This window comes from Leuciscus leuciscus (assembly GCF_965113295.1).
Source record: "Leuciscus leuciscus genome assembly, chromosome: 21".
NCBI lineage: Eukaryota > Metazoa > Chordata > Actinopteri > Cypriniformes > Leuciscidae > Leuciscus > Leuciscus leuciscus.
Window position 1 is genome coordinate 12,865,334 of NC_138745.1, and position 14,564 is coordinate 12,879,897.

Below are 14,564 nucleotides of genomic sequence, written 5' to 3' on the forward strand. Positions count from 1 at the left end.
ACAACAGTACCTGCTATCTGCAGGTCTTTTTGAAGCTCTCCACAAGTGATCATTGGCTCTTGGACAACTCTTCTGATTATTCTTTTCACTCCTCTATCAGAAATCTTGCGAGGAGCACTGGTCGAGGCAAATTTATGGTGAAATTATTGTCTTTCCACTTCCGTATTATGGCTCCAAAAGTGCTCACTGGACCATTCATAAGTTTAGAATGCCAATGCCATCATTATGTTTTGCAACAATTAGGTTGCGAAGGTCTTGAGAAAGCTCTTTGCTTTACTCATCATGAGATGTGTCTTGTGTGACACCTTGGCAATGAGACCTTTTTGTAGGCCATAATTTGGGACTGAACCAGCTGTTATTAATTTCCACTGACAGGGGGCTGGATTGCTTTTTAATTACTGTAAGTTTTCAGCAGTTGTCTTGGCTTTCCATGCCTTTTTGCGCCTCCCTTTCTTCATGTGTTCAATACTTTTTTCCCTGTGTCATTTCACATTATTACACATAACTTAATTTCTGAACTTATTTTTGTTTGTTTCTTTGTATGTATGGCTTACTTGGGTTGTTACCAACATCTGGTGAAAATTTCATGTCAATAGCACCTTTGGAAATATATTTACTGAGAAAAATTATGACGTGTTCAATATTTATTTCCCCCGCTGTAAGTATATGCGCATTGTAAATCTGTTGTTCATCATATAAAGTCATCATGTCTCGTCAGAAGGTTTTGGATTAGACCACTCTATTGATTATTTTACAACGCCTTTATGACATTTTTTGGATCTTTTAAATTTGTGAGGAATGGACTTTAAATGGAGGGACAGAAATCTCTCAGGTTTCATAAAAATTTTCTTCATTCGTGTTTGGAAGTGGAACGAAAATCTTATAGGTTTGAAACAATATGAGGGTGGTGAGTACATGATGAAAGAATTAAAATTTTTGGGTGAATTATTCCTTATAATTACACAGTAAGCTGAGCTTCAGATAAAACTAAATCTATGTATCGCAAATCACATCGTTTGTGTCAATGATACAAATGTCAATTTTTTTTATCACAATATCTCGATATAACAATGTATCATTACACCCCTAGTAAGTCCTTTTGTTTATGGTTAGTCAAGTGCTTGAGGAAGAGGTGTGTCTTCAGCAGTGTTCATCTCAGTGTCTGAGACCATCATGACATCAGCATTGTTTACCAAGCATTTGATCAATAATGACTGGTAAGGAACAAATAAACGCCATAAATGAGAAAGAACCTTTTGGAGAAGCCAGGCTCTTATGGCTAGTGAGAACAGGATAGTAGAAGAAGGACAGAAAACATGGACAGTTCGCAAGGTTAGTATACAGGATATAATATATAGTATAAATACAGTATGTTGTATATTAGCTTGGTAAGATACAGTATATTTGGTAGGAATCATGTACAACAGACAGATATTAATCAAACTGATTGAATAAGTCCTTCAAAGGTCCATACTTCATTGTCTGCTAAGGTGCATGTAGATGGAAAGTAACAAGTAGTGTTGAGTGAAACTTCTGGCCTGATTCATAAAATATTAAAGATTTATGTTATGTTTTCGGTTCCATTCGACCTAACTGTTTAGGTGATGAATTAGCATGCTTGGTTAAAGAGATGAATCTTCAGTCTAGACTTAACCCATTCAGACCCTGCGTCCATTACAATGGACATCACATGTCAACCCCCCCCTTTTTTTTTTACTTCTGGAGCATTTCACCTAGTTTAAAGCCTGCAGTCCATTAGATCGGACGCTTGTCATCCAATCAAATGGCAGTAAAGCTCTGCATGTAGTAATTATTAAAAAAAACACTACTTTGAAGAGAAGCATGTCAGCACTTCACTCCAAACACAGAAGCAAGCAACATTTTCTATGGTTTTATTTACATTTTTTGATATGTTTGTCAGTATTTCATAGTTTGTATGTAAAATAGAAAGATTGAACTTATTAATTAAAGTTAAAAATCGATTGTAGAATTTCTAATTTTAAATCAGGATTTTTTCAAATGTGTCTGTCCATTAGAATGGACAGTGGGTTCAAAAGCCTGTTACTGAAATCACATTCCAGTAATTGAAGTCCAGTAATGCTGATTGAAATTTCTTATATAATTATCTATATCACAGTACCGATACATTTTTTTTACTTTTTCATATGCAGAATATATAGTTCTTGAAGTGCTTGAACATATAGCTGATGGAAGTATCTCAGATGTTGACTTTATGTGGAGTGATGATGAGGAAGATGGAGATGTAAGAAAAATATCCGTATTTAAAACTTTATAAAGTAAAATGACTAGCTTCCGGCGAAACTGTACAAAACATACAGATTTGACATAAATCTAAAGCGTAACTTGAAAATGAATTATTTTTCTTACACAAACGCATCGCTTCGCTTCAGAAGGCCTTTATTTACCCCCAAGAGCCGCATGGAGCACTTTTATCATGGATGGATGCACGTTTATGGACTTTCAAAACAGAAACAACCATTCACTGCCATTATAAAGCTTGGAAGCCAGGACATTTTTTAATATAACTCCGATTGTATTCGTCTGAAAGAAGAACGATGTCATACACACCTAGGATGGCTTGAGGGTGAGTAAATCATGGGCCAATTTAAATTTTTGGGTGAACTATCCCTTTATAGGTATAGTACACCCAAAAATTCTATTTGTCATCACTTACTCATCCTTATGTTGTTCCAAATCTGTATGAGTTTCTTTATTCGGCTGAACACAAAAGAAGATATTTTGAAGAATGTCGGTAACTAGACAGTTGACAGTATAGCCATTGATTTCCATATTTTTTCCTACTATAGCCTATATTTCCTAATAACTACATATTATATTTATTATGATATAATATTATAATTATTATTAATTATTTTGAAAATTATAATAATATTTATCAGTAATGTATCAATATAGATATTACAGTACAATACCGTATAATTAATTACAGCAAAAGCAGATCAAATGACGAAATACAGTACAAATACAGTAAAGTACTATTTGGTAGTTTACATTACTGATCTTGTGTACTATAAAGTGAATTACAGTACAGTTACTGGAAATCGAAATACATGCATCATGCATGGCAACCGTGCTGCCAGTAATGTACTGTAGAAATACAAGAAAATCGTTAACAGAGAAATTGTTTCAAAGATGCACAAAGTAAATTACTCTAACGTGAATGCGTTGATTGATTCCTAGGTTTATTTTGTTATGAATAAACAAATGTGCGATCTATAAAGCAAAAACCTTACAATTAAAGTTGAAATGTTGTAATGTTCAAGTTTTTGATCTAAAAAAAGAAAGATGCGCAAAGAAAATGACTCTAACATGACCATATTGATTGATTCTAAGATATTTAGTTTGTTACAAACAATGTGCAATCTGTAAAACAAAAGCCTCAAAATTAAAGTTGAAATGATATACTGTTGAAAAGTTTTTGACCTTGAGAAAAAGCTTTAAGTATATACTAACAATTTTTATGTTTATTATTTAATTTTATGTTGGTACATTTTTGTGAAGTACACCTGTTTTGACCTGACGTCCATTGAAATGGACAAAAAAAATTACAATTAAAGCCAAACATTTTTTTTTTTTTTTTTTTTGGTCTCATTTATAGAAGCCTCATGAGCTGGGAAAATGTACTTTTATATTTTTCAGAAACTTAAAACATAATTCAGGTCTGAAGGGGTTAAACTGTATATGATAGCAAAGTGTGATTCATAAACAATGCTGGGAAGTCCAACATTTTAGCCTGTTAACATTAATTTCATATTTACATGTGTGTGCATGATGACAAAATACAGATTTTGTTATAATTAAGTAATCCCATCATATTCATCTTCATGTAAAAGCAGCAATATTTTAAATGTACTCACAAAAATGCAATATTTGCATTTGCTTATTTGACAAAAAAAAAAAAAAAAAGACAAGAATTTGATGGTGCCTAAAAGAAAGGAAGTTTTTTTCTTCTTTTTTTTGCAGTGCAAGTATATCTAAGCAGTCTATACTGAGGAATTTGAACATCAGTTACTGTAACTGTGTGAACTACTCCAAAGTACATTATTGAAAAGCAGAAGAGCACCTTTCTAGAGATTAACATGCTTTAAAAAAATATTTTGAGACATTACAAATTTGCATTTGAGACTGTCACTGTTCCATGGCACAACCACAATACTTTGTTATGGTTGAAACACAGGTCATGAATACTTTAATAGAACGGTAACACTTTACAATAAGGTGGCATTTGTTAACATTACACTTGTAAACATAAACTAACAATGAAAAATTATTCTAAAGTATATATAAATATTAGGTCATGTTAATTTCAACATTTACTGATGCATAATTAAAATCAAAGTGGTTAATATTTTTTTAATGGACCTGAGCTAACATGAACTAACAATGAACAGATGCATTTATTTGAACTAACTTTAACAAAGATCAATAAATACTGTAACACATTTTTTGCTAATGTTAGATAAACGCAGTAACTATTGGGTTACCAAGAGAATAATTTTAATAAACACTGTGTTTTAATGCAATTGATCAAGTGTTTTTGATTTGGCTTTTTGGATCTTTCAGGGGCTTACAGTACTAGTCAGGGAATTGAAATAATTCGGCAGGACGTCGCTCGCTATATTGAACGGCGAGATGGAGGAATCCCATGTGATCCTGACAACATTTACCTCTCAATAGGAGCCAGTGATGCGATCGTGGTAAGCAGATACTACAAACAGACAACAAGAAATGTGAAGACAAAACAATGCTAAATGTAACATTCATTTTAAAAAATAGACACAGACAACATATCTTGTTTAAATATCTGCATGGCAATATACATAATGTAGTTATATGCAAATTAGGCCATGGATATAAAAAAGGCATTGTCAGCTCCGTATGTATGCCTATTTCGTAGTGTAACCAGACAGGGGCATAAGGCTAATGTGTATACGCATGTCCATGAACAGTGCATAAATTGCATAAATTCTGGTGTACAAATAACTTTATGAAAACTTTTTTGTTTGTGCATAAGCTACCTTTTAAAAAAAGTAGGCAACTTTATGCTGAAATCTATGCAAAGTTTTATTCATATTTATTCACTTTTCTTATCATTCATATTTTTGATTGTCATTGCATTAGAGAATGAATGAGAAAATGAAATGCCTGTGTTTGTCTGTGTCAGACTATGCTTAAGTTACTAGTGTCAGGGGAAGGAATGTCTCGTACGGGAGTGATGATATCAATCCCTCAGTACCCACTGTACTCTGCTGCTCTGGCTGAATTGGGTGCTGTGCAAATCAGTTACTATTTGGAAGAAGACAACTGCTGGAGTTTGGACATCAATGAGTTACGGCGCGCCCTGCAGGAAGCAAAGAAGCACTGCAGCCCTCGAGCACTGTGCATTATCAATCCTGGCAACCCCACAGGTGTTACGACAAATCTGTCTGCTTTTATTGTGGTGGCCAGTTTGGGTTTGCAATATAAGTTACTTGATATATATTTTACCTCATCTTATAGGATCATTAAAAACAAATATCACATCCGGACATCACTTTTGGCCACAACTGTATATTCCTTTATTACTGTGGGTGCTTCTCATTCCCTTCAAATTGTCCATCCTCTTTCCTCACTCCTTCATCTTCGAGTCGACGACCCTGAAACAGATCACCACGATGAAGGATGTATCAGTTGTCTAAATTCACCATGCAGAGATGAGAAGTGAGGAAATAGTCTCTTTTTGTCAAAACACAAATGCCTGAAATTGGAGGCAAATTCAGAAAAAATCGAAATAACAAATACACCTTTGATTCCTTGTTTCTATTCCTTGCATCCCTCCCTCGCATTTTTTGAAGCAAGGAAAGGAAATGATGCACGATTTAAGAAATGAGAAGCACCCTGAGTATGTAAATAAGAAGAGTGGGTAAATAAAAGTGTATGTGTGCGCTTATTTGCTTAAAAATTGTTGTTGCAGTGGTGAAAGCTGTGAACAATCATCGGACTGGAAAACATAAAAAATAATCTGGCAACACTGCCTACCTTTACTCGACAGGTCAAGTGCAAAGTCGGCAGTGCATTGAAGATGTGATCCGATTTGCTGCGACAGAAAACCTTTTCCTCATGTCTGACGAGGTGATTTGTATGATAGGCCTATACATACGCTTTTTAAATATATAAAACACACAGTGATAATGTTTTCAATATGCCCTGCTTCATCCAGGTCTATCAGGACAATGTCTATGCAGACGGGTGTAAGTTTCACTCCTTTAAGAAGGTGCTGTTTGAAATGGGTCCAGAATACTCTGAGAAAGTGGAACTAGCTTCATTTCACTCAACGTCAAAGTGCTACATGGGAGAGTGAGTGTTCAAAACAAGAGAAGTGCAAATTATCTGCAGGTTTTTTGGAAGAAGTATTCTGTTGATAATATTATAGAATTTAATGAATCTGACTCCTCCTAATAACTATTTGTTCTTAAAGGTTTAGCTCACCTAAAAATAAAAATTCTGTCATTATTTACTCACCCTCATGTCGTTCCAAATCTATTAGACTTTCGTTTATCTTTGATACACAAATGAAGATATTTTGAAACCTGAGATTTCTGTCTTTCCATTCAAAGCTAAAGCCATCACACCAAAAGGTGACACTTCAAAAGGTTCAAGATGTTTGAAGAGACTTGATCACTTAATATGTTGAACAGATTAATTTAGACTTTTAATCACATTTAACTCTTTTTTTTTAAGTATATTGTGTATGTTGTGTATTTTCTATTTGATTTGACCAAATAGTAGTGCCCTAGCCTGGTTAAAACCAGACCATTCTCAGTAGTAACTGAGTTATGGTCTGGCAAAGCTTCATTAATAACTTCATTAACAACGGATGTCGCTCAAATGCCTCTGGGCACAATTGGATAGACCTAAAACCAATCAGAGCGATCGTCATCGTGTAAAGCCATATGCTGCGTCCCAATTCGCCTAAGTTACACTACGCCATAAAAGTATGTACTCTTTTTGTGAAGAAAAGGTATTTACTTTTGAATGTGTAGCAAAAAAGTAGGCAAGCTTTGGGACATACTACTTCGTCATCTTTATCGGACGGATCTGTCGCGTGCATCCTGTCACGTAAACTGCCCTGTCAATCATCTTGTCACAGTTAAAATCCTCTATTAAATCTAATTTCATTTCCTACCGTTTCGGAGAGAAATGTAGTAGCACGTTCATCTGCCAGTGGGTCTTTCATGGAGACTGTCCTCATGTGTTTGCAATTTTAATATAATAATGCATTTAAAAGTTGCTGCGCTTCACCAACGGACGCGCCTCTGGGCGCAATTGGATAGACCTAAAACCAATCAGAGCGATCGTCATCGTGTAAAGCCCGCCCCAACGTTTCTGATTGGTGCCGCGATTTCGAGGGATTAGAAATGGGCTTGAATGAGCTCTTTGCCAGACTACTTGCAGAGCAAATCTAAATTTGCCGGAAGTTGTCTGGGTTTTCCCAGGCTAGTACTGCCCTAAAACAGGTCAAGTAAATAGTTAAGCTCTAAACCTGTCTGTCTTACTTCTTGAAGGTGTGGTTTTCGTGGTGGTTATATGGAGGTGGTAAATCTAGACCCGGAGGTGAAAGTTCAACTCACTAAGCTGGTGTCTGTGCGGCTGTGTCCTCCAGTGCCTGGTCAGGCTCTTCTAGATGTGGTGGTCAATCCACCTCAACCAGATGAACCCTCATATGACACATTCATCAAGGTATATAATGTCCCGTTGATTGTTTCCTTGTTGATCTGTACCAGTTAAGAAGAAAGTAATCAAACCTTTCCTCCATTGTCTTCAGGAACGCACAGAAACGTTGGCCACACTGGCAGAGAAAGCCAACATGACGCAAGAGATCTTGAATCAAGTCCCAGGAATAAAATGTAACCCAGTGCAGGGTGCAATGTACTCTTTCCCACGTATCCACCTCCCACCAAAAGCTATCCTGGAGGCCAAGGTAGAATCGGCCTGTACTCAGTTTAATCTAATATCTGTTCTTTTTATGGACATCTCTAAAGGTGTGGTTACATTTACCGCTGTTCTGCAAAGTTTCATGGGAAAAGTCCAATCATTTCAAAAGATTTCCCATGCCGATTTTGCATTGAGTCTGTTGGCAATGTGAATTTGCCATGTTGACTAACAAACAGCTGCCTGGTTTGAAAGTGATTGTGTGAGCTGTGCTTCATACATCTCTACACCATTTACAATGGACCTTTTTTGCTAAAGTGCTAATGTGACTGCACCTTAACTAACCTTTGTAGTGACTTGTTTGAGATTCATGGGGCATATTCCAGATTTAAAGGGATACTTTAAAATGAAAATTCTGTCATCATATACTCACCCTCATGTTGTTTCAATCCTTTATGAATTTCTTTCTTCTGCTGAACAGAAAGGAAGATATTTAGAAGAATATCAGTAACCAGACAGTTTCTGGTCTCATTGACTTAGTAGGAAAAAAATATACTATGGAAGTCAATGAGACCAGAAACTGTCTGGTTACTGATATTCTTCTAAATATCTTCCAGAAGAAAGAAATTCATAAAGGATTGAAACAACATAAGGGTGAGTATATGATGACAGAATTTTCATTTTAAAGTGGAGTATCCCTTTAAGTTACCATGACTCACTTCAAGTAACCGTGGCTCATTAGCCCAACACTATCCCTAAAGGCCAATTCACACCACAACGTCAGATGGCAAAGAAACTTTGTCGGGTATTGACTCCAAACACAACTACGCAATATGCTTACTAAATCTTTAACACCTTTTTAATCTTATTTGAATAATTTCCTAGGCCGGACATCACTTTTGGCCACTAATGTACATGGTTAGGATTGTGTGGATGTTTATTATTTATAAATACCAATGTGTGTGTGTGTGTGTGTGTGTGTGTGTGTGTGTGTGTGTGTGTGTGTGTGTGTGAGAGAGAGAGAGAGAAATGGCCTACACACTTTTTGCTGCCTGTAACACTGCACAAATCCATTTTTTAGGCTTTATCAGTATGATACATGCCAAGGATTCTTCTCAAATAGAACAATATTCTCATATCAGTATAATGTTAGAATCAGGTTCTGAAAGTGAGAAATATACTGATATATATTGAGAATTTGAGAAGATGGTTTGCATTAAGACTTACACATGACCTATACAACGATAGAAATATAGATGACAATGAGTTAAAGTAAATGAAAACAATATTTTCTTTGTTAAACCATTACTTCTTTTTGTTTATCCGGTTGAATTAAACTTTATCATAAAACGCTAACTGAAATCCTCCATCCCCTCAAATTTAGGAGAAGGGACAATCTCCAGATATGTTCTACTGTATGAAGCTTCTGGAAGAAACAGGCATCTGTTTGGTTCCTGGCAGCGGCTTTGGACAGCGAGATGGCACCTACCATTTCAGGTTACTCTCCCTTTAAACAATCCAGATTAATAAAATCAACCATTGATTTGTTTGTGTTTGGTTGTATTTAACAGTGAATTAACATCTGAAATGAAAGACCATACAAAGTTACAATGTCCAGCAACACAAGAGGAAAGGAAGAACAATATATAGGGAAGGCAAGCGGAGCACATGTCAAACACAAATAAAGACAAAGCTATACACAACACAAACAACACTCAAGCACAACACAAACATTGCCACATGAAACTGACTTCAATAGTTCAGGTCAGGGAAGTGGAAGGAAGTTGAACAGCTTCTAGGTCAATCTTTGAGGTTGGTTCTTCTGCAAGGAGATAATCCAGGAAGAATGCAATCCAAACGAAACTGCAAATGCTACAGCTCAGTAAAACACAAGCATTTTACAATTTAGCATTCTGAGACCCTGCTCCTGATCTTGAGTCCCTCATTGACGTGGCCATCCGGGTCGACCATCGTCTCAGAGAATGCCAGCCTGAGCGTCAGTGGGAGACCAGCTTACTTGAGGCTACCAGTCCTCAGGTAAGTCCTGTTAAACTGGCTCCTCCCCCTGGTGATCCAGAGTAGGAAGGCCGGGGTGAGACTAGGAACCATCCCCTGCTCTGTGACCCTGGGCCCAGGGCCAGCGACACCATCAAAAATGTGCCTTTGTTGACGCAGGGGCCTCTGGGAGTTTCATGGACTTTAAGATGGCTCAGAGTCCCACTATTCCCCCTGTGATTCTCCCAAACCCCCTTACGTACATTACAGAAGTCAACGGCAGCCTGCTGGGGTCAGGTCTGATCACTCAGTTCACTCCGCCTCTTCAGCTACAGGTGGGGGACCACTAGGAATGGATACAGTTTTTCTTAATTAATTTTCTATAATCCTTGGTTTCCCATGGTTGACTGCTCACAACCCACATATTGACGGTCCTGAAAAGTCATCAGAGAGTGGGGAACCAACTGCCAGATCTCGAATACTGCTTTCTGCGGTCCCTCTGAGCGAATTAAGACTTTCCAAGAACTCTTGCCAGACAACCCTAAGAACAACTCCATCTTAATGCTCAAAGCCCCGTTCACGGAGATCATGGCCATTCCCAGGATGGAACCTGTCACTACTAAGTCCCCACCTCGCCCTCCCGAGCCACCCCAGAATACACGGACCTCCTTGAATTTTTCAGTAAAGTCCAAGCAGCCACACTGCCACTGAGGTATCTGGTCGCTGACAAACAAGGGTTGAGTTTGCTCAAAATACCCTGTACTATTCCTCTTTAGGCATGTCCCCCTTTGAGTGTCCGTATTGTGTCGGGATACATCACACCATAGGTTCTGTGCAGGGGACTTGACTGTTTCTCATTGTCTTTGCTGAGGATCTTTGCCAAGGGTTGTCTAGTCAATGAGGTCTTCGCTGGTGATCTGTCTCTAAGGCTTGTCTGTCTAGTTGTCATGGCATCCTCTGACATTCAGGGCTGTGTTGTGGTCATCTCAGGGTGCAGGTCCACCACCTGGTCTGGAATACACAGACGATTTTGATATTCTAGGTGTTATCAACTGGCCAGAATTTTGAGACTGTAATTGATGTGAAGAACTGTAATCCAATAGGAGCTAGCTCAAGCACTGAGGAGCTAAACTATTTAGAGTTTTATAAGTAATCAGAAAGATTTGAAAATGTATGGCTTGTTTAATAGGGAACCAATGCAGTGTTGATAAATCTGGGCTAATACGGCTATATTTCCTGGTTCTAGTAAGAACTCTAGATGCTGCATTTTGGACCAGCTGTTGTTTGAGCCTGCAGGTCAACCACCCATTACAATATGCTTTACAGTATGTGGTTTTTGGTGGGCATACGTGTGTGAATGATAGTTCAAGTTAATAAAGTCTGTGTTAAGTTTTCCCATTACAGAAATTATGTCTAAATTATACTCTGCAAGAGCGGGAAAATTCGGAACCATGTGACTGAGAACAAGGCATGTTGATTAATGTGAAGGGAGGGGGAAATAATTATGCCCCTGAGCTAAAGACAATAGTTATGCTCTGAGCTGGCCCTGTTGGACCAAACTGTTGCTTAACCCCTTCCTCATCACCCCCAATTTGGGCGAGTGAGGCATACATGACATACCCAAAATAAAAAGGTTGCTGCTCACAAGTCATTCTGAATAGACACAAAACCAACATATATTTAGAAAGCCAACCCTTGAGAGTTTACAGTTCAAGACTCAAAATTAACCAGACTGTTATTAATATTGAGATATATAAGCTCAAACATAAAAACAAAAACAACAAATATTAAGACAATATTTATTAAATGTATAAAAATATTATGTGAATTTAGGTAGGTTAGGCAATTTTCAGAGAGGCTAGCAATAGCGAGCTAGCTTTGAAAGCATAAGATCCCACCCTCCCTTCAGCGCGCTCCCAAAGCCATGCCTCCTCCAAAGCCCATGAACGCGTACAGAAGGAAGCAAATAAGAACGCCACAAGAGATGGCGTTAAACTACTTCGTCTCAAAGCACATAACATTACAATAATAATGCACATAAACAACTTATAGAGCACTGACCTGTACCACCTGACTGCTGCAGATTACTTTCGGCGTTTATAGTGTTGCCATTGAAATGCATATATTCGAGTCATGAACGTCAGGGATTTCCATCTCTTCAAAATTACAGTAGTTATGGTGTGAATTCAGCATAAGCTCGTTGTTCCGGAGGAACTGAAAAGGTGGATTGGTGACAAGTCTGTCTAACTCTGCATAACTTGAAACGCATTTATGACGTTAACACATATAACACAAAATATTTTACGTAAATAAGCAGCATCCGTTTTTTTCCTGGCATCCTCAGTCTTTCAATCCATTTGTTGATTAACTGTACCTGTTTTTTGCATTCTTCTCCTACAGAATGACCATCCTTCCTTCAAAAGAGAAACTGAAGATAGTGTTGGCCAAGATTAAGGAGTTTCACCAGCATTTCACGGACCAATACTCTTAACCCTTGCCATCTCATTTTCTGACAGACTTAACCAAATCCTCAATTTCTCACATAAAGCTACTGCACTTTTGAGATGTGTTCTATGGGTAAATACCTGCAATGCAAATTAAGTCCTATCTCACAGCATGAAAAATGTGAGGTGAACACAAGCCATGCTGAGAGGACAGTATTGTATCCACCCCGGCTGTTCTATAAATAGCAATGTCAAATGTTTTTGGGGGACAAAAAACAAACTTACATTTGTGGTGAGCAATTAAAATATTAATGCTATTTTACTAGTAATATTTTAACACAGAATTATTCATTTCTATTAAGATTGGTTCTATTTGTTTATTGAATGTTTGTTTGTTTGTTTACTGTATACTGTAGTTCATTCTTGCTGTGCCAAAAAAAAAATTACATTGTGAACTTGGAAAAGACAGCCTGTTAACATCATTTATTTACAAAATATGATTGTGCAGTTTGTTAATATATATGAGTATATATATATATATCGGTGTTAGTGAGGCCAGTAGGGGGTGCTCACCCTGTGGTCTGTGTGGGTCCTAACACCCCAGTATAGTGATGGGGACACTATACTGTCAAAGAGCACCATCCTTCGGATGAGACGTTAAACCGAGGTCCTGACTCTCTGTGGTCATTAAAAATCCCAGGATGTCCTTCGAAAAAGAGTAGGGGTGTAACCCCGGCATCCTGGCCAAATTTGCCCCTTGGCCTCTGTCCATCATGGCCTCCTAATCATCCCCATATACTGATTGGCTTCATCACTGTCTCCTCTCCACCAGTAAGCTGGTGTGTGGTGGGCGTTCTGGCGCAATATGGCTGCCGTCGCATCATCCAAGTGGATGCTGCACATTGGTGGTGGTTGAGGAGATCCCCCCTTTCATGTAAAGCGCTTTGAGTGCCGAGAAAAGCGCTATATAAATGTAATGAATTATTATTATTATTATGAGTAAAATGTTTACAATTTAATTAAATATGAGGAATTAATTAAATACTTTTCAAATAACATTATTGAGCTTGTGAACAGTGGTACGATCACATCACACATTGTCATTGCCAGCAGTTCTGCCACACTCTTTGAACAAAAAGTTTAGAGGGGTTTATTTATAGACCATTGGGCCAAAAAGTTTCTATAAGGAGAAATTACTTTAAATGATTGCATAATACTTTTATGTTTAACAGGGTTTTTTCTAGTGATAAAGTATGTTTACAAGTGGTTCAATTAATAAAATGTAATAAAAATAATTTTTTATAAAATCCATAAAATGATCCCATGATGGGAATAGGATCCTTTATTCCCTCAGTCAGGTTCTATATAGAACCTTTTCTTCTAAGAGTGTAGTAAAATGTGCTAGGACTGGCAGTTAAGCAACAGAAGATCACAGCACATCTCAATTCTTGTACAGATGCATTCTGTGTCCTCCTGTCCTTCCAAATAAGATATTTTAAGGTATCCTGCAAGTCTGGTCTCTACAAGAATGCAATTCTGTTTTTTTTTTTTTTTGCATTCTTAGTATTGAGAAACAGCTGCAATCTGGAAAAATTTGAGGGAATTGAAACATGACAGAACTTCAAACTAAAAATCATAACAAGAGCAGTCAAGAGCTGTTATACAATAATATCCACTAAGAAACAAAACTGTGGTTCCATCAACAGTCAGAGAAACAAACATTCACACCAATTTCACAGGTAACAACAGTATTAAGAATCAAGTGCATCTAAACTGTAAAGTGCATATAATCTTTTTTTGTCAATTCAGCTTTCTTTTTTTTGTCTTTTGAACTATATGTAGCCTATATTACATGGAGAGGGCAAAGCAGGCTGGCTGAACTTCACACTTAATGCTTCACCTTAATTCGTAATTATTTTGCAGTTAACATGTGTACTTTCTTCTCCTCTTGTTTTTGTATGACCCTGCTGACCCAATGAGCATTTCACTGTCCAATGTTCATGCCTTAACTGCAATTTCTAGTATTGCATCCTTCTCATGGGCATGTAATAATTTTGTAAGACTTTTCAGTCTGAGTTAAATCTCTTTTTTGGCTTATTTTATCTGTAAAAGAAAACGTGCCTAATAATTCTGCACACCTGAATATAAACCATTTTTCATTTCCATCCTTCA

The 14,564-nt window shown here is 37.2% G+C and overlaps 1 protein-coding gene across 1 annotated transcript in view; it reads left to right on the forward strand.

Annotated features, from left to right (window-relative positions):
* The window catches only part of LOC309485764 (alanine aminotransferase 2-like), a 30,075-nt gene extending 15,518 nt beyond the window's left edge, over positions 1 to 14,557 (forward strand). Inside the window, exons 5-12 of the mRNA XM_082152790.1 lie at positions 4,606 to 4,739; positions 5,207 to 5,450; positions 6,074 to 6,153; positions 6,242 to 6,378; positions 7,587 to 7,761; positions 7,847 to 8,002; positions 9,338 to 9,450; positions 12,349 to 14,557. Of these exons, the coding sequence (XP_082008916.1) occupies positions 4,606 to 4,739; positions 5,207 to 5,450; positions 6,074 to 6,153; positions 6,242 to 6,378; positions 7,587 to 7,761; positions 7,847 to 8,002; positions 9,338 to 9,450; positions 12,349 to 12,439 (1,130 nt within the window). The 3' untranslated portion in view covers positions 12,440 to 14,557. The remainder of the gene's footprint in view (positions 1 to 4,605; positions 4,740 to 5,206; positions 5,451 to 6,073; positions 6,154 to 6,241; positions 6,379 to 7,586; positions 7,762 to 7,846; positions 8,003 to 9,337; positions 9,451 to 12,348) is intronic.
* The last annotated feature ends 7 nt before the right edge of the window (positions 14,558 to 14,564 follow it).